At 39.4% G+C, this 16,622-nt stretch overlaps 1 protein-coding gene across 1 annotated transcript in view; it reads left to right on the top strand.

Annotated features, from left to right (window-relative positions):
• The window catches only part of pth1r (parathyroid hormone 1 receptor), a 37,468-nt gene that overhangs the window by 11,317 nt on the left and 9,529 nt on the right, over positions 1–16,622 (top strand). Inside the window, exons 2-4 of the mRNA XM_008334442.3 lie at positions 6,508–6,610; positions 12,412–12,522; positions 12,660–12,781. Of these exons, the coding sequence (XP_008332664.1) occupies positions 6,508–6,610; positions 12,412–12,522; positions 12,660–12,781 (336 nt within the window). The remainder of the gene's footprint in view (positions 1–6,507; positions 6,611–12,411; positions 12,523–12,659; positions 12,782–16,622) is intronic.

The raw sequence follows: 16,622 nt of genomic DNA, 5'->3' as shown, positions 1-16,622 counted from the left end.
GTGTAGAGAGAGGGACTAATTAATTTGCCCGTTCAGTAGTGTCCATATATTTTTTATATTGTCATTACAATTAGTGATTTTCATCGCAATTAGTGCAGCCCCGTCCTCGCCCCGTTGTTGATGAGCAGCAGGTTGGTCGTTGACCCTTTGGTCAAGTGTGGAAGAGAAGAGCCTGATTGCCTGAAGTGTTCATCTTAACCTGGGTCACCTTTCCACTCTGTCTTCACCCAAACGTTAAACTGTGTCCACGCTGCACTGATTGCTGTTGTCCCCTCACAGTAATGACCCACAATCCTCATCAGGTTCACAAGGGTAAAAGAATATGTGTCCCTGGCATTTGCCTGCACACTGGCTTCTAACAGCTCCCTCTTTTACTGCTCGGGCTGCTGACCACATTCTCTGCACCCCGTGCCGCTCACACTGTGTGACTGTCTGCACCTAAATCTGCGCGCACATGCATGTATGTGTGTGTGCCGCCTCTGAGGGCAGGCCTTTCCGCATTTTCTGCTTCATTGACTTTAGTTTATACAGTGATTAAATCACTTATAAGGCATTAGGCTACTGTATGAGTGACGTGGTCGTGTTTTGACTGTGGGGAGAGACTTGCATTTCCAAAACAAAATTTTAGACTTTTATTTCTGCAGAGTATTGTAAATGAATTAGTCCACTGAGGTGGCCGTCATCTGAGTTGTAGAATTTCTATCTCTTTTATTGCTAAATGCATAGTTTCAGGACTGACATTGAAAAACTGACGGATTTTGACACAGATTTTTGAAAGAATTCCTTTGGTTCCCATGAGCCCAGATCCAGTGAGTTTCTTGACCTTATTCTGGTGACAGCCATAACCGGAGGCTCCAGGTTTTTCAGGTTATACATGATTTATAGCACTGTACATCTGTTCCAGATATTGCAAACATAATATGTGATAAATCAGGGGTCTCAAACCGCCTCCCTGTGTGCTGTGCTGTGCTTGCTCCTCAGGTGGGAGTTAAAAGCTCCACCTCCTCGTAGTAGGATTGCTTTTCTGCTTTTTCCTGTTGCCTCAGTACTTTTTAATATCTATAAAATGGAACATTATCTCAAAAATACCATGTTTGGGTACACACTTGTTTGAGTCTCAAATGCAAAGACTCAGGTTAAGTATCGAGCTACAAATTCATGGATATAGATATCAATTTCGAAATGGAGAAACAAAGCTGGTGCAGTTAAAAATGTATGGATGCACTGAATGTTTGGATGAACCCAAAGAACAACCGCCAACGTGACAACAAACCGCAAATCTCACTTCACCTGATTCGTTATTCATTTATGACAACTTTGTGTGAGAAGTGACCTTTGCAGGTGTTTTCAAACTCAGCCCTCCTTTATTTATTTATTTATTTTAACTTTTCTTTCAGCAGTGTGCATTTTGGTGAATGTCTCATTAAGAATGGATGAGTCCATTAGAACATGCTTCCATCATCCGTCCTGATAAATATTGTAGAGTCCTACTTTCCTTTTCATCAGCACATTTTATTGTAGGTCGAGGCCATTTGCAGCCATTTAATTAGACCCACCCACAGTTTTGACATTTACTGCATGGAACGGCGGACACTTATACAAAAGGAGTAATAATAAAAGATATCATCACCAGCTGAAGTCTCATTATATGACATGTTAATAAACGGTAGCGTAGCACTTCACTCATTCAACAGTGTGATAACAAATCAGGCTTCCATGATTTCAACCATTAAAAAAACATTTGAATATTATTGTAATATATATATAGTTATATAATTAGGTTTTCTTAATCAGGGCTCTCACTTCTACATAAATGAGCTGAGGGGCACTGCTCCCAGTGCTGCTATTATTTCACTAGGGGGCCATGACAGGTATCGATTGTTCAATACACAAATCCTAATAGTTAAGAAAATTACTTTGCTCTCATGAGGCTTTTAAATACATTTATATATATTAAATCCTCAAGGGAAGGTTTTACTGACATGTAGTTTTGGGCCGGATAGTGGCCCACGCCCTGGAGGTTGAGACCCCACCTCATGGCTTTAAAGCTGCAGCGTGTGTTACAGTGAAACCATACAATCTGCCACATGTGAAAAAAAAATGCTCCTATGGATTACAAATCCACATCAGTTTGATATTTTTAACCTGTAATCCTCGTGATCTGTGTGGAGAAAATCACTCTACTTACATGTATTGTAATTCATTGTCCGGCAGCATTGGGCCACGTGTGTCATGTCCATAAAATCCATTAAGATATTACAACATGTCTAGTGCTTTTAATGTTACATAAGCACTGCTTGGCTTTGATAAAGATTGAAAGAATACATTTGCGTCGCCTCATTAAAGTAACAAGTCCAAGTTTGTGCATCCAGTCACAATCGGTTAGATGAAACACCAATCGCCCTTTTTTTTAATTCACAGAACAACGAGTTATTTGGACTGCACAAGACATGTGCTGCCTCTCAGAGCACACACAATGTTTCCATCAAGGACAAAAGTGCTGTTCTTCAAGCTTACGAGCAGAGCAGGGTATAATTAGGAACTAAACGCTGCTTTAAGTCAGAATGTGGTCTGCGAGCATTTCCAAAGGACAACCAGTCTTGTGGTTTGTGGTTTTTATCATCAAATGCAAATTGCACAGTTGAAGAGGAGTGGCACTGACTCATAGAGTTTATAATATCCAGGAACCTCATCCGCTAAAATACTCATGCGGTGAAATATGTCAAAAGTAACATATTCCTGTTTTTTTCCAGATAGAGGACAGGCCATTAAAAACAAGATTCAGAGGAGCCGTCATTTTTTCAGACCCTGTTTTTTGTGAGAAAATGTACAGGAAAGTAGAAAAAAAAATCCCTGTGGGTCAAATTTTGAATATCAGCCAACAATAAGGAAGTGAATGTTGGTTTATGCTGTAAAGAATGGCATGTGTCCAGAACATGTTCATAATACAAGAATCCCTCTGTACTTCCAAACGGAGTAAATACGTCTGTGTGTTATTTATCATCCATGTGACAGAGTGTCATCTTGAGTGGAATATCTCACGCTACACAACCGTTCACAGAGCCAACGCATCGTCACACGGTTTTCTGGATCACTTCTGTGACTGTCTGTATCGCGTGGCTCCGTCGCACACTTTTACACTAAATTGAAAACAAAAGTTGTCGATGGAAAGATCTGATTGGACCGTTTCAAAACTTGGGGTCTGCGATGTTCCGTAACCAACTCAACTTAAAATATGGTCTACATCATGTCGTAGTGTTTTTGTATTGACAATTCATTCAGTCCATGAATGTGCGACACAGATATTTTTACTTCCTTCCACTCTGCTGTTGTGTTCTGTTGATTCTTGTGAATGGTCAGGTTTGTTTTTGTTCCTTCTACTAAATGTGTAACATTTAACTCCCCGCCTCAGGGCCGAACGTTTCAGGAAATGCCTTTGGTCTACCGCAGCTTTCCGTATAATAAACAAATACGTAAATAAAATAAATGAATAAGTCCGTCCGTAATCAGGCTGTTGGTAATGTAGCGTAAAGCCCGTGTCTCCACTCGGCGTCCGCATGGCATTTATCCACATGACACAGTTTCTGATTTCAGTTTTTTTTCCCCCTGTATATTTTTCTACAAAATATTCAAAACTCAACGTCCGAACACAGAGTCGATTCATCACTGGCACGGGACAAGTTCATCTTTTATAACTAAATACAACATTTGGTCAACTAGAATAATTTTGTGCGTCAAGGGTGGAATTAGAAACACTAAAACAGAATTGTAAACGTGCCTTTCCTGTCGTGGTGTGTCGTGTCAGTATTTTAGTCGCAGTGGTTCAACACTGTCTTGACACAGCAGCCTAAATCCAGCTCTTCTCAATATTGGTCTTATTTCCATGCAGAGAGCTACAGTTTAAGTCATCAAGCCGCAGTTTGCAAAGACAAATAGAAACGTGTGGTTCATGCGAGTGGAGTTTGTATTCTAGCGTCCAGTGATGAAAACACACATATTTATATGGTGTGTATTTTTCTAATTTTCATCTTGGCCTCGGCTCAAAAGCTGTCGACAAAAAGAATACTGTGTTTGTCCATGAAATACAGTAAATAAGAATGTGCATGTTTCCCCAGAGTTGTGAGAGAGTCGTGTTTACCTTGGAGGTTTGGACGCCGGCCAGTGGAAGAGGAATAGTTTTCAGGAATAATCAGGGGGCACACTTATTCCCAGGATTCTCCTTGCAAAATGTTAAGCGATACACTTCTACATCCTCTAAAGATGGGCCTCTGCTGATGAAGGAGAGAAAAAGAAAAAGAAAAACAAAAAAGAAAAAGTTCAGTTTTTGTTTAATCATTGCAGCAAAGGTTAAAAAAAGAACGTGTTAGAAACGATGATCTCACTCACTGTTAAAGAAATCAGCTGAAGACTACATTCATAACTCTGACTAATAACATCTTATTAAAATAATTATTTACTACTAAAGTAGATTCATGTCTCATAGAATGCCTATGAAAGTGAAACATGCGCCAACAAGAAGGAAAAAAAAACCAAAACAGTCAACCGTAGCTGTTCGTAGCCCTGAGCACCAGATCAACTGGCTCTCCTCTTTTTCATTGGTTAAGACTTTACCTCAAGTAACACCAGTGAAAACAGTGTCAGCGTCTGCTGGAGCTGTCGGTGGAACATTCTATATTGGCATAGTTAGCACAGTAAACAGGTAGTATCTATCCTTGTTCGCCCGCGGTCCAATGTTGTTATATCTGTGGTTGTTTACAGTGCAAAGCCATAAACGTCTTCATTCTGAAACGCTTTTCAGCTCAGACTGGACATCCTTATTTCAGGGTAGCACGTTGTGAAAATATTGGGTGATTGAGGTATTATGGATTTTGAACAGGCACCAGGAGAGTCTGGAAAACATCAACAGTTTGCTCTGCAGCAGTGACCTTCTTGTCATTGTAGCTAAAAAAAAAAAGAAGAAATAAACTACAGATGCAGCTAAGTGTGCAGTGCAGATCCCATCTGTGAAAATGTCTGCAAAAATGCATTCAAAATGTTTATATGTTTAAATGTTTATAATGCATGAACACACTTAACTCACTTTATTCCAAAATCCTTTAACAACATCTTCACCTGAACATTTTAAAATCTTGTTGTTTTCACATGACTGCGTCTCAGTGAACATTTGTTTCTGTGTGTTGTGAAACTCTGCCCTAGAGGTCACAGGTCACAAACATTCAGCAACAGTTTCCATCATTGAACTCAATGCACTGAAACAAAACATATTGGGTTTGAGGTTTTTTAAAAAAAATAAATTACCACTCTGCTTTTTGAAGACTTTTGTAACAAAATGCATGTTATTTTAGCCTATTATCTTTCATTAAGGCTGATTCTAATTGGTAGGTCCATTTGACTTACGGTTGACAAATGGATTACATCTTTACTGCACGTTTCTCAGTACATGGGCAGAGAACGGTACCACTTTCTCATCGCTATGCAAGAAGGGAACACGCCAGCACTGGATTGTGTCGTCCAGATTTGTTATTTTTGTCTGAAACCGACAATTGCAGCTGTAGGCAGGGAGTTAAGTGTTTTTGTGTGAACATCTGTTTTTCATCTGTTCTGTTTGTATTGTGCTGCATCATTAAACCAAAAAGACAAGACAGGCTTTTATTTTATTTAGCCCTTCTTCTCCAGGCTTGAGTCTGTGGATACATACAGTACTGTCACACTGCTTGAAGTAATACATTTTTTTTTTAATTTCTACTTTTTTCCTTTTCGACACTCATTTTTAAATAAACACAATTATTTTCAGCATAGTCATATTTGTCATTGCCCAAAAGTGATCTCTGAGCAAACAGTGAGCCAGACAGAGTGGCATGTTAGAATGGAAAATGTTTCCTTGACTGGAAAAACCACACCTGAGCTAACATGCTACACTCAAACACAATGTACAAATACAAAGAATATAAAAAAAAAAACATTTTTGTTTGGCTTTAAAAAAAAAAGTCGCAGTCTGTGTTTTTCTTTACAAAAGAGCAAAAGACAAAAGAAGCAAAAGACCTGAGTTTGAATAAAAAGGTAAAGGAGATTAATGTAAGTGAAAAGTGCTTTATGTAATAAAAAAATGACAGGTGAGAATAGAAAAGCTGACGGGAGACACTATTTTTTTTATTTTTTTGTCACAGTTCAGTGTGACCTTTCAACCACAGAACAGTCTGTCACACTCCTGGGCTAACCTGTCACTTTGACTCATATTGTTTTTGTGAAAATGTCAGTTAGTGGAGATTTTACTGGAACTTCTATTTTAATCTGCTGTCGCAGAAGTTTGACCAGCAGACATTCAGAGCGGCGGGGGATTTGAGGCCGATTAATGCCCTCAGTGAAAAAAATGTTACTTCTCATACAGATAAAACTGTAAAGGTCAGATCAAACTCTGACATGTTCAGGTTTGTTGTATTTATTCCGGCACAGCAGTGGAGTTTACGTCAGTTTCTCTTAATAGCTCCTCATTTGGTGTTTTTGCAGGTTTGCTCGGATGATGTGCTGACGAAGGAGGAACAGATAGGACTGTTGTTCAAAGCCAAGAGGAAGTGTGAGGATAACATCAAGGTGAAGCAGAAGATCCCTGGTGAGTAAAATAAAAGACGCAGACGACCGCACTGGTATTTCTGAAGCGTTTCCATAGTGATTCAGCCACAATTCTATGCGGCATATTTGCAACAATACCAGCGTACTCATCCAATTTGATTTCTTTGATCATGCTGCACATTCTTCATGAACTCTGGAGTCTGTGCATGAAAAGGAAATGAAAGGGAGACTCCTGCACAGCTGAGAGGTATTTTTATATGAATGGGACAAGGGAAGGGAACGGAAACTCTTTTAATATGAAATCACAGGCCCAAGTGCAGGTGTGTGGCCCACCCGACCTCTGGGCAAATATCACACCAGCTCGCACCACGCTGTCCTCTAGAGATGAAGAAGCTTCTTGGACGAGAGCTGAAACATCATCAGAAGAAGCTTCTTGGACGAGAGCTGAAATGTCGTCAAAAAAAACAAGTCTGTCTGCTGTGGTATAAATGTATCAAACTTGTTCAACCAGGCAAAACAATCCCCTGAAAAAAAGAACAAAATATCCCTCATAATCTGTTTTTATTTTCCAAATAATTTTCTCTCTTTTTTTTTTTGCACTGTTCTTTATTTAGAAAACTCTACTAATTTGAATCGAAGCAACAGAGTCAGTCGAGAGGTCAATAAATAGCCCGAGGGTTGTGAAGATTAAAATTCTGCATGAAGTTGATTTAAATACTCTCAGTGTGCAGAGGATTTCTGAAGTATCAGCAGGAGTCAAACAGGAAGTGTCTGAGTGAAGAGACGATGATCTGATGATCGCATGAGCGATGTGACTCTGAGCTCTTTAATTTGGACTTGAAATATAGTAAATACTCTCTAACCAAATAATCTGCAGTAAAATGTGTATTTTAAGTGGTCACGTTTGAAAATGTTGCTCTGTTTCCTTTGTCCTCCCTGTGGTTTCTCTGAGGCTGGGATCCAAGCTGATGCTTGGGTGTATTTGTGTATTTATGGGTGTCTGAGGAGCACCGATTTCCAGCAGACGCCAGCATCTACTGTATCAATGTGGTCACTGACATTTTCCCAGTTGATTGTTCAGGGGAGGATTTTGGATTCCGCAGTCGAACCGATCGTATTATTTTCTCCTTAACCCCAGTACACTGTGGTCGCAGCGAATTCCTCGACCCCCTAAACGATACCCCCTCGGTATATGAAACACATAATTAAAAATGTTTACTTCCCGGCTCTGAACACAGAAATCCTTTGTTGAAACTTCCCCTATGGTTATGTTGCTCTGGGGGTATTTTTCCAACTTTTCATGGTTTTTGACATAAAAACCATGAAAACTCAAAGTGGGCGCCGGACAGAGGCCTGTGACAACTGCCCAGAGTTTATATAACAAACCATGTAGTTTTCTACACAGCCGTCACACATGTTAATGCAAGGCAGAGAGCGGGCGGTCGTTTAGCTCGTAGATTAGCTCGCTCTCACATGAGAGCCTTTGTTGTTCATCTGACCACATCAACCTTAATCCCTCCTGACACGTCACAGTCACTGACATCACACTTTAACCCCCTCCTCCCTGCACATCTGCAGCCGTCTTTTCATCCACATCTAGGTTTTGTATACAGAGACAGATCATTTGAAATGCACGGACTATGTTGTAACTAGATTTGCTGAAAGAAAAAAAAAAGTATTTTGAAGAAAAAAAGACGAAAATGTTAATTTGACCTTCAGATAAATGTGTATTAAATATGTTCGGTTACAGTGATTTTATAATGGAGTCACATAGACACTGACAATGTATTACTGCATAAGGGTCAAAAGGTCATGTATATTGAACAGCAGTTTCTAACATTAGTGTCTTTAAAGGCACATGACTTTACAATATTTTCAACTGAAAATCCAATATAAATTGCTATAAGAAGTATTATTTAGTATTATAAGAAGTATTTCTATGAATATGTTATAAAGTAACATGTATGAATATGTTACTTTGTGCAATTTTACTTTGTGCAATTTTTATAAATTGTAAATAAGAAACTTACTTTAAATTTGGCTCCGCTGTGTCGATGTGAAAAAAAAAAAAAATTCCAGTAATTTATTAAGGATTTGGCATTTTTAAAACTTTACATCTGTGAATTAAGAAGGGAAGACACGGCGTTCATGACTTTATTAACTACAAATTAGTCACAGCCTCTTCATCGGTGCATCACTAGCACTGAAAAGGGGAAGTTTCTCTAACGAGAGAAAACATTCGGACTCAATTATCACACGTCTGACTGGAGTTGAGTCAAACGCCCGAGGTGCTGTTTGGGGGCAACATGAGAGCAGACCTGCTGATGCCATCACACCTCGGCCATGACTCACGCTGCGTTCCGTGTTTTTTTCTGACCTCTTTTGAAATGTTGCACACGTCTGTTCCATCGCATGACAGTGGAAGAAATTGGAATAAACACAGAGGAATAAACACAGACCCTAATGTATATTAAAAAGGAAGGCCCGGCTGCAGTCGTCTGGATTAGCACATATGTGCCTGTTTAGCATGCTTGATTAAAGGTTGGTTTTTTTTTTGTTGTTTCAACAGAATGGCACGTTAAGTAGTTTGCTCCACTCGATTTGAACTGGATCTGAACTTTGGCTGTCACACATGGTTGTTTGATTGTATTTGGGCAGTGTGGAAATCTGTGCAGTGGTTTAGCGGTGATGTAAAAAAAGAAAAATTATAGACGCTGTCAAGGTTTCAGATAAAGTTAAAAGAGCATTTCTGGTTCCTTGAAGTGGTCATTAGGACCTGAACGGGTTTTTATTGTGTGTCCCTTTATGTTGTAGCACACAGTCTCAGGAGATAATAATAATAATAATAATAATTAATGTTTAGGAAAAGAAAGCTTATTGAGTTTGTTTGTTCCAATTGAGCTATGAATATAAATGCTATACAACATGTTTATTGTAAAAGTCGCTTCTGAAGAACCAAAGGTTGGAGACCGCAGGTTTAGATAAACCCAGTGATTCGAAGCCGTTGTGCGTTTTTCAGGACTTTGGCTTTACATCTGTGTTTGTCTTGCCTGTGTCCTGCCGTGACCACCCTCAGAGATTTTTTTTTTCTGGCGCTGCAGACCTGTGGTTTTGTGAGCTATAATGGGAGATGTGGAGTGATGATTATTTTAAAACCCCACAGGAGGGAAGTGCAGGTTTAAAAAGAGAGAGAGAGAGAGAGAGAGAGAGAGAAATGAATCAGTTCTTCAACTCTATGTTAATTGAAAAAAAGTGGAGTTCTGTTTGAAGCCGGGACCTTGGTTTGGTTGCGCTTCAGCATTTTTTTTTATCTATTTGTTTTTATTTCTCATTTGTGCTTTAAATACGCAAATGTCTCCATTACGTGGCCTGTACAAGGTTTTCTTTGAGGAAAGCACTGAGGTTTGCCTGGAGAAGACAGTGGAGGGATGTGGGTTCAGTGCCCCAGACCTTGCAGTGTGAAAATAGCTCAGCCTTCAAGTCTGTGGTTTGGGTGTAGAATAACATCAGCAATCATTATAGAAAAAAAAATAGGGTTCCATGTATCGGTAGAAAGTGCAATATGTGTTTTGACATCTGCAGGTCAGAGTAAATGAGTTGGGGGAAAGAAAACCTTATTAAACCTCTCTGACATCATTACACCGCACGGCCCTTATAGCCACATTTATATTTAAATCGTGGTTGAAAAATTTACTGGAAATTATATATGCGCGAGTGTGTGTGTGTGCTCATTGTCTAATTTAGCCCAGTTAGTGGGTGGTCCTACAGTACGGTCATAAAACCTATGGTGAAAACGAACAGCAATTCTCCTTTACTTCCAGGATGTGTGGTCAGTGTGATTTTCAGAACTAAACGCTGTTTCTCTCCCGACAGAGATCTTCAGGAATCAGTCAGCTCCACTAAGTCTGCTCTTTAATTTTCTCATCCAAGTGACAGGCAAATAAAAAGCATGTCGTCATCGCTTCAGAAGTTTCTTTGCGAGTTTGATTACAGGAATGAGAAAATAATGGATCGACTGCAAAGAGAGGATAGTTTTAGTTTTATCCTTAGCTACTTATTAGTGGTCAAAGTGGGGCAGCTGTTTTCAATAATACAACATAAATGCCAAACCATAAGGGTGAGCATTGCCAGGAATCTGTGGGGAACGGGATTTTGCTCCCACCAACACAAGGCTGAGGTCCACGGTTTCGCTGACAATGACAGGGTTCTGTGCCGATTTCCTCTCCCTTTGAACCTACAGCTCTTTGTCTGAACTCTAACTATAGATGTATTATTGAAATTCCATGGAGCACCGACCTACGTGAACGGTCGTCCCAGTTTTCCAAAAACATGCCAGTCAGCAGTGCAGTGGTGATGTGAAGTAGGCCTTAAAAGGAGAGTTGTTTGAAAAGTGCATTCGGCCATTTTAACACTAACAGTAGATGATCATTACCGCAGCCTCAGAAGCTCATAACCTTAATTGGGTCAATTAAAATTCCTCAGATAGTTTTCTGTTGTCAGCCGGTCCAGTAGCTAACAGTAAAAGTTAAAACGTGTTAAGGAGAACTTCCTTCAGTAGGATTCACTCATTAGAATGTATTCGAATGCAATGAATTTCTTTGTATTATTTATAACCTAAACTTTAATTATTATTATTAATATTATTATTATTATAAAGTTCAAATTCAAACTAAACAATTATTTTAAAAAATGATTACATCTTTGGTATTTTCTGTTAAATTCTGCTTTATTTCCTTGTCTCATAATCATTTTTCCAAAATAAAATACCATGCCGACTAATGTGAATTGAAAGCATTCAAAATAAGACTTTGGATCCTTCTTATGCAGCCTGGTACTGAATGAACCCTCACACAAACAATTTGAACCAAAATCCTAAAAATATTAAATAATGATGACTATTATTAAAATGTAATATCGTATTATTGTGTATTAACACTGCACCTTCTTAAACAAAACCAGAAAGAAAAATACTTTCAGTCACTGGTTTCAAGGTTGTTCTGAACAGCTAATTTACATGAAGGTTTATTTACAGTGCAGTGCAGCAGCTGACCTAGTTAATGGTGAAGACTATAATCCTCTTTAATGGTCCTGGCTGCTCTTCATCAGCATCATATTTACCCATGCATATGCCATACAGTGTAATTGGTGAATGGTGTACTTTTACTAACTACTGCATGTATAACTAACAACTCCCCCATGGAGTCGCCCATAAATCTCTGTACTGCCAAAGGCAATAAGAAGCCCCATTGGTCTCTGACTCCTCAGCAGGCTGCTCCCCCTCCACCTCACAGAACCAGGTCATGAGTGACATTGACAGATTTCATGGCTACGTTTGTTCACTTCACACCAGCAGCTATATAAACAAGCAATGTGAAACATTGATTTTTTTTAAAATCATGATTAATCGAGCTACGTCAACAATCCTTAATATAAAAAAAAAATACATCTGTACATCACTGGAACAGAAAGACAAAAAGCAGGTTGTTTTTTATTTCTGCTTAATCCAAGTGATGTAAACACACATGTCAATATTGTACAAGTGCAATAATGAATGTTGGAATTATTGGATATAGAGTGTGCGTCATCCTGCCCGTGTGTTTAAATGTGTCATTTATATCTGACTATTTCAGACATCAAATCAATTGCAATTATTGCCTTAATTTTCTCAGCTCAACAGTTACTGTTAGAGCATGGTCTTTACATATTTTAATATACTGTACTTTTGCAGGTGAATGTCTGGTAAACCGACTCTCAAAACTTGTCTTCAGCCTTTTTCATTGGCACTGCACAAAAAATGAACAATGATTCTTTTAAATGTCAACATTGCCATTGTTTCTGCAGATGGATTCTGCTCTCCAGAGTGGGACGGTATAGTGTGCTGGCCTGAAGGACCTCCAGGAAAGCTCGTGTCCACTGCCTGTCCAGAATACATCTACGACTTCAACCATAAGGGTGAGTTGTTGGTTTAAACGTGCAGAGCTGAAAGCCACATCTGTGAATATGAACCAACTGTACAACATGTAACCCTGCAGGCGCTTCCTGAGCTACAAATTACTAATTAAAAAAAACAATTTATCCTCATCGTTTAGGACTAGCATATCGTCGGTGTGACAACAATGGAACATGGGAACTGGTTTCGGTCAACAAGACGTGGGCCAATTACAATGAATGTGCAAAATTCCTCTACCATTACAACCACAGTCAGGAGAAGGTGAGTTTGTTGATTTGTCGAACGTGTCAAATGGCACAACTGCAGTTTTCACAACTTATAAATTGTAATAGGACAACAAGAAAATTAAACCAAAAAAGAAAATCTGTTTATTTTCAGTATTCATACAAAGGGACTTGTGGGAACATGGCCAAATAAACACAGCACAACAGGCTGCAGTTTGTTTTCCAGACGTCACCAGTAAATTAAGCTTGTAATTCATGCAGATTCAGTCGTTCATAGATTCACAACTCAAGTCCTTTTTTTTCTGAAAGCGTCTGGTTCTGCTTTTTGAAATGGTCTAATTATCAGGCAGAATTCCAGCTACCACCACCCCTAGACTCCTGGTGAAGACGGACGTCTGTGGAAGTGATTGTTTTTGCTGTGTTTATTCAGTCAACCCTTGTAGCCCTCTTAGTTCTGCCACATGGACCCCAATGGAAGCTGAGCTAAACAGCTGAGTCTGAACGAACTGGTTAGAGAGTTTAGTTTGTTCCAGAACATTTTTAGTAAATTAAATGGATTTTATTTATATACATAGGAGACATGTATTCATATGTACTTTAGAGGAAACTGAGCTGCTGTAGAGTGACCATCAGTTCTCTGCCGAATAATTATAATCACTTTGACGTTGCTACACTTCTCTGTCTTCCCCTTACACTAATGCACAATGTGAATGAGCTTGAATTAAATTTAATGTAATCTCGCCACCGTACATGTGGAGACTCTTTCACATTTTTATGATGACAATTTAAACTCACTCTTAAGAAAATGTTCACATAAGTAGGACCTGAGATGAATGACCAGTCACCATTATAGAACGTCGATCCAGCTTCCATTCATTAGCCTGACACTGATTTATTTCTCCTAAACAATGACCTTTACAGTAGTAGATATTTCTCATTCCGCCTCAGGTCCATATAAAATGTCAGTTTTGCCTAAAATGGAAAATGCACCTCATTAGTACAATAACCAAACTGGCATAAAGGTATTAATTAGTAAGATGTCAAATTCAAAGAATTCCTAGAGCTGACACGAGGTTCTGGGAAGTAATTAGTGCATTGGAATTATAGCAATATTCTTTGAAATGTTAAGTACCACACCGTAAATTTGGACGTTTCAATCTTCGGCATCATCATGCTGCCCAAATAATTAGGACGACGAAGCACCACTCTGAAGTGTGACATTTAATGTCCCACCGAGACGACGGGTTAGCTGACACCAGCCACCCCAAAAAACTGAACATGGTCTGTGGGATTTGCTAACACGCAGCAACAGAAACCAAGGGATAAACAACACCTGCGAAACCATTATAGTCTGACATCCATTTCATCCCAGGTTTTCAAAGGGGCGGGTGGATCGAAGGTCAAGGATTTACAAAGGAGCATTTTTGTGAAAATTGTCACGTGGATGTGATTGATGTCATTTTAAAAAGCAGTCGTTTGATTCGTCTTTCTGCCAATAAAAATACATTACCAAACAATTCAATCTAAATCCCACACTTTACCACACAGGAGAGTGGGGGGTGTGAGGGGAGTGGGGGCGCTTAAAGTAGCAAACACTTGACAGTCAGTAGGCCTCTCTTGGCCATTCTGTTGTAAGAGCAAGTCAAGAGTAAGACCAGAGGTCAGTGAAGCTATCTCAACCTGTTCCTTTTAGAAAAGCTCCATTCAATTACTGTGTAAAGGCTTCTGTTCCTGTTTGGAACCAGGAAAAAAAGACCAGGAATCGAACCAATGAGATGGCGAACACAGGAACTCCTCTCATTTAAAGGGGGCAGCTGTTTAAAAAAAAAGAAAGAAAGAAAATCATTTACTAGAAGGGACAGTGTTTGTCAAGTCAGCTGCTTTACTGGATCACAGCAGGAAACCGGCCCTGACTCCCAACGGTGGGACCTTCACTTCTCTCTGCTGTGTTTGTGGTTAGACTGAGGACAGAAGTCCAAACTCTACAAGTGCGCAGTCTTTACGTTTCACTCTGACTGGCAGACATGTGATGTTTGAAATGTGATGTTTCTGTGCCTTGACAGCTATCTTTATGTCAGATAATGGTTTTCTTTTATGTCTGAGACATGCTGGATCTGGGAAGTATAGATCTAGAGGGTATGGACACTATAATTAGTCATGTTCAGAACCGCATTGACAAAGCAGAAGAACAAGCCAAAGGAATATAATGAATGGAATGGAACGTAATGTAACGTGAAGACATCTGCTCTTTGTTCATGGTTAATAAGGGTTCTCTAGGTTTGCTAATGGATGTGAAACGTCAAAGCCGTTCATTTCTACATTTTCATACATCTACAGCTTACAGCTCCACAGGGAGACAATCCCACACAGAACATTCAAATTCCATACAGAAATTTCCATACAGAACTTGTTAGTTTTAGTTTTTTTTATGTAAGGCGAGAACACTAACCACTCCCTCACCATGCTGCAGCCTGTGGCCTTGTGGTAGTAAGATCTGGCTTGTTATTATTATTGTCTAGCTCTGGTGTGTACGAACCATCACCCGTCATCTTTTGCAGTAAGGTGAGAACACTAACCGCTCTCTCACCATATGGCTGACTTTGACCTTGTCGCAGGTTTTAATCCGTCATGTCTGACTGTGGTGTGTTGAATAAGAATTTTCTCCAAGGAAAGCGTCCAGATGGGTTGAACTCAGAGGACAAAAGTGTTTGGCCATATATCTGGTAGAAGACCTTAGAGCCTGACGACGTTCAACATTCCCTCCAAATATCATATGCATCTCATTATTGTTTTCTGCTTCAGTGGAATGGTCTGGTTATAATTTTAATTATCCCCTGGTTAATGACTTTCTGACTTCAGATGCTTGTGTTGATGACTCTATGAAAGAGTGGTCACAGAAGTTAATGACAAATACATGGGCATGAATGAAAGCCCCCACACTGCACCACTGCCACACCACAAACCACACCACATCTTAAACAACGTTTTTTTTTTTTTTTTTTTTTTTTTTCCCCTGGTACAGAAGCCTGATGCTAAATGATAACAGCAGTGCAGTATTAGGTTCCATCACATGAGGACTCTTGGTCCCGTCAACATGGATCAAGTTAATTGCTCTCACTGTCCGCTGGCTGCCAGCACACTGTTGGAAGAACAAACTGCTCCACCCAGACTTTCAGCTGTGTCAAAGACGCTTTCCAACAGTAATTGCGACATTTTATAAACAGGTGGTCCTGTGGTTTTTTTTTTTTAATCTCAGGAAAGTTAAAAGAGCAGTCTTCAGGTTTGAGGGAAATTGGTATTTTAGATTTGAAGCAGTAGTTAGTAGGTAGATTTGTATTCACTGGTTTAGATTCATGTCATTTTAACAAGGTGGAAATCGCTGCGGTCTCTGTGATTGAAGATAAGAAATGCAGTACAGTGAGCACCGGCTGAGCTGTGGAGCTGCACACTTCCAACATTTTAAAAAGCCCATACGTTATTTTGACACATTAGCTGAAGATGATGTTGATGGTGAGTCATTTTATAGCGACACAAAAGATGAATTGATTCACTGTTGTCGTTGAACTTGTTAGCTTATGTTAATATATTTAGTTTATGCTTTGAGGCTGTTTTGAAATTCCCAGATTAAATGTTCTAAGGACTTGTGTTTTTCCCCCTCACCTTAAATATCTTAAAACTAGGTTAGGCAACACAATAAAGGGTTTATACAATGATTTATACCTTAATGTCGCCTCTGGTGCTTGTCTCCGATGAGATAACGAAATTAATCCTCTTACCATGCCTGAACCACGTCTTTGAAGATGCATTATGGCTCCTTACTGCTTTTCCTTTTTTTCTTCTTTATTTCTAAACTGTTTCATCCAGAAGTGTCTGGATCG

Source organism: Cynoglossus semilaevis, chromosome 20, assembly GCF_000523025.1.
Source record: "Cynoglossus semilaevis isolate Cse_v1.0 chromosome 20, Cse_v1.0, whole genome shotgun sequence".
Taxonomy (NCBI): Eukaryota; Metazoa; Chordata; class Actinopteri; order Pleuronectiformes; family Cynoglossidae; genus Cynoglossus; species Cynoglossus semilaevis.
This window is presented reverse-complemented; position numbering and strand designations above follow the sequence as displayed.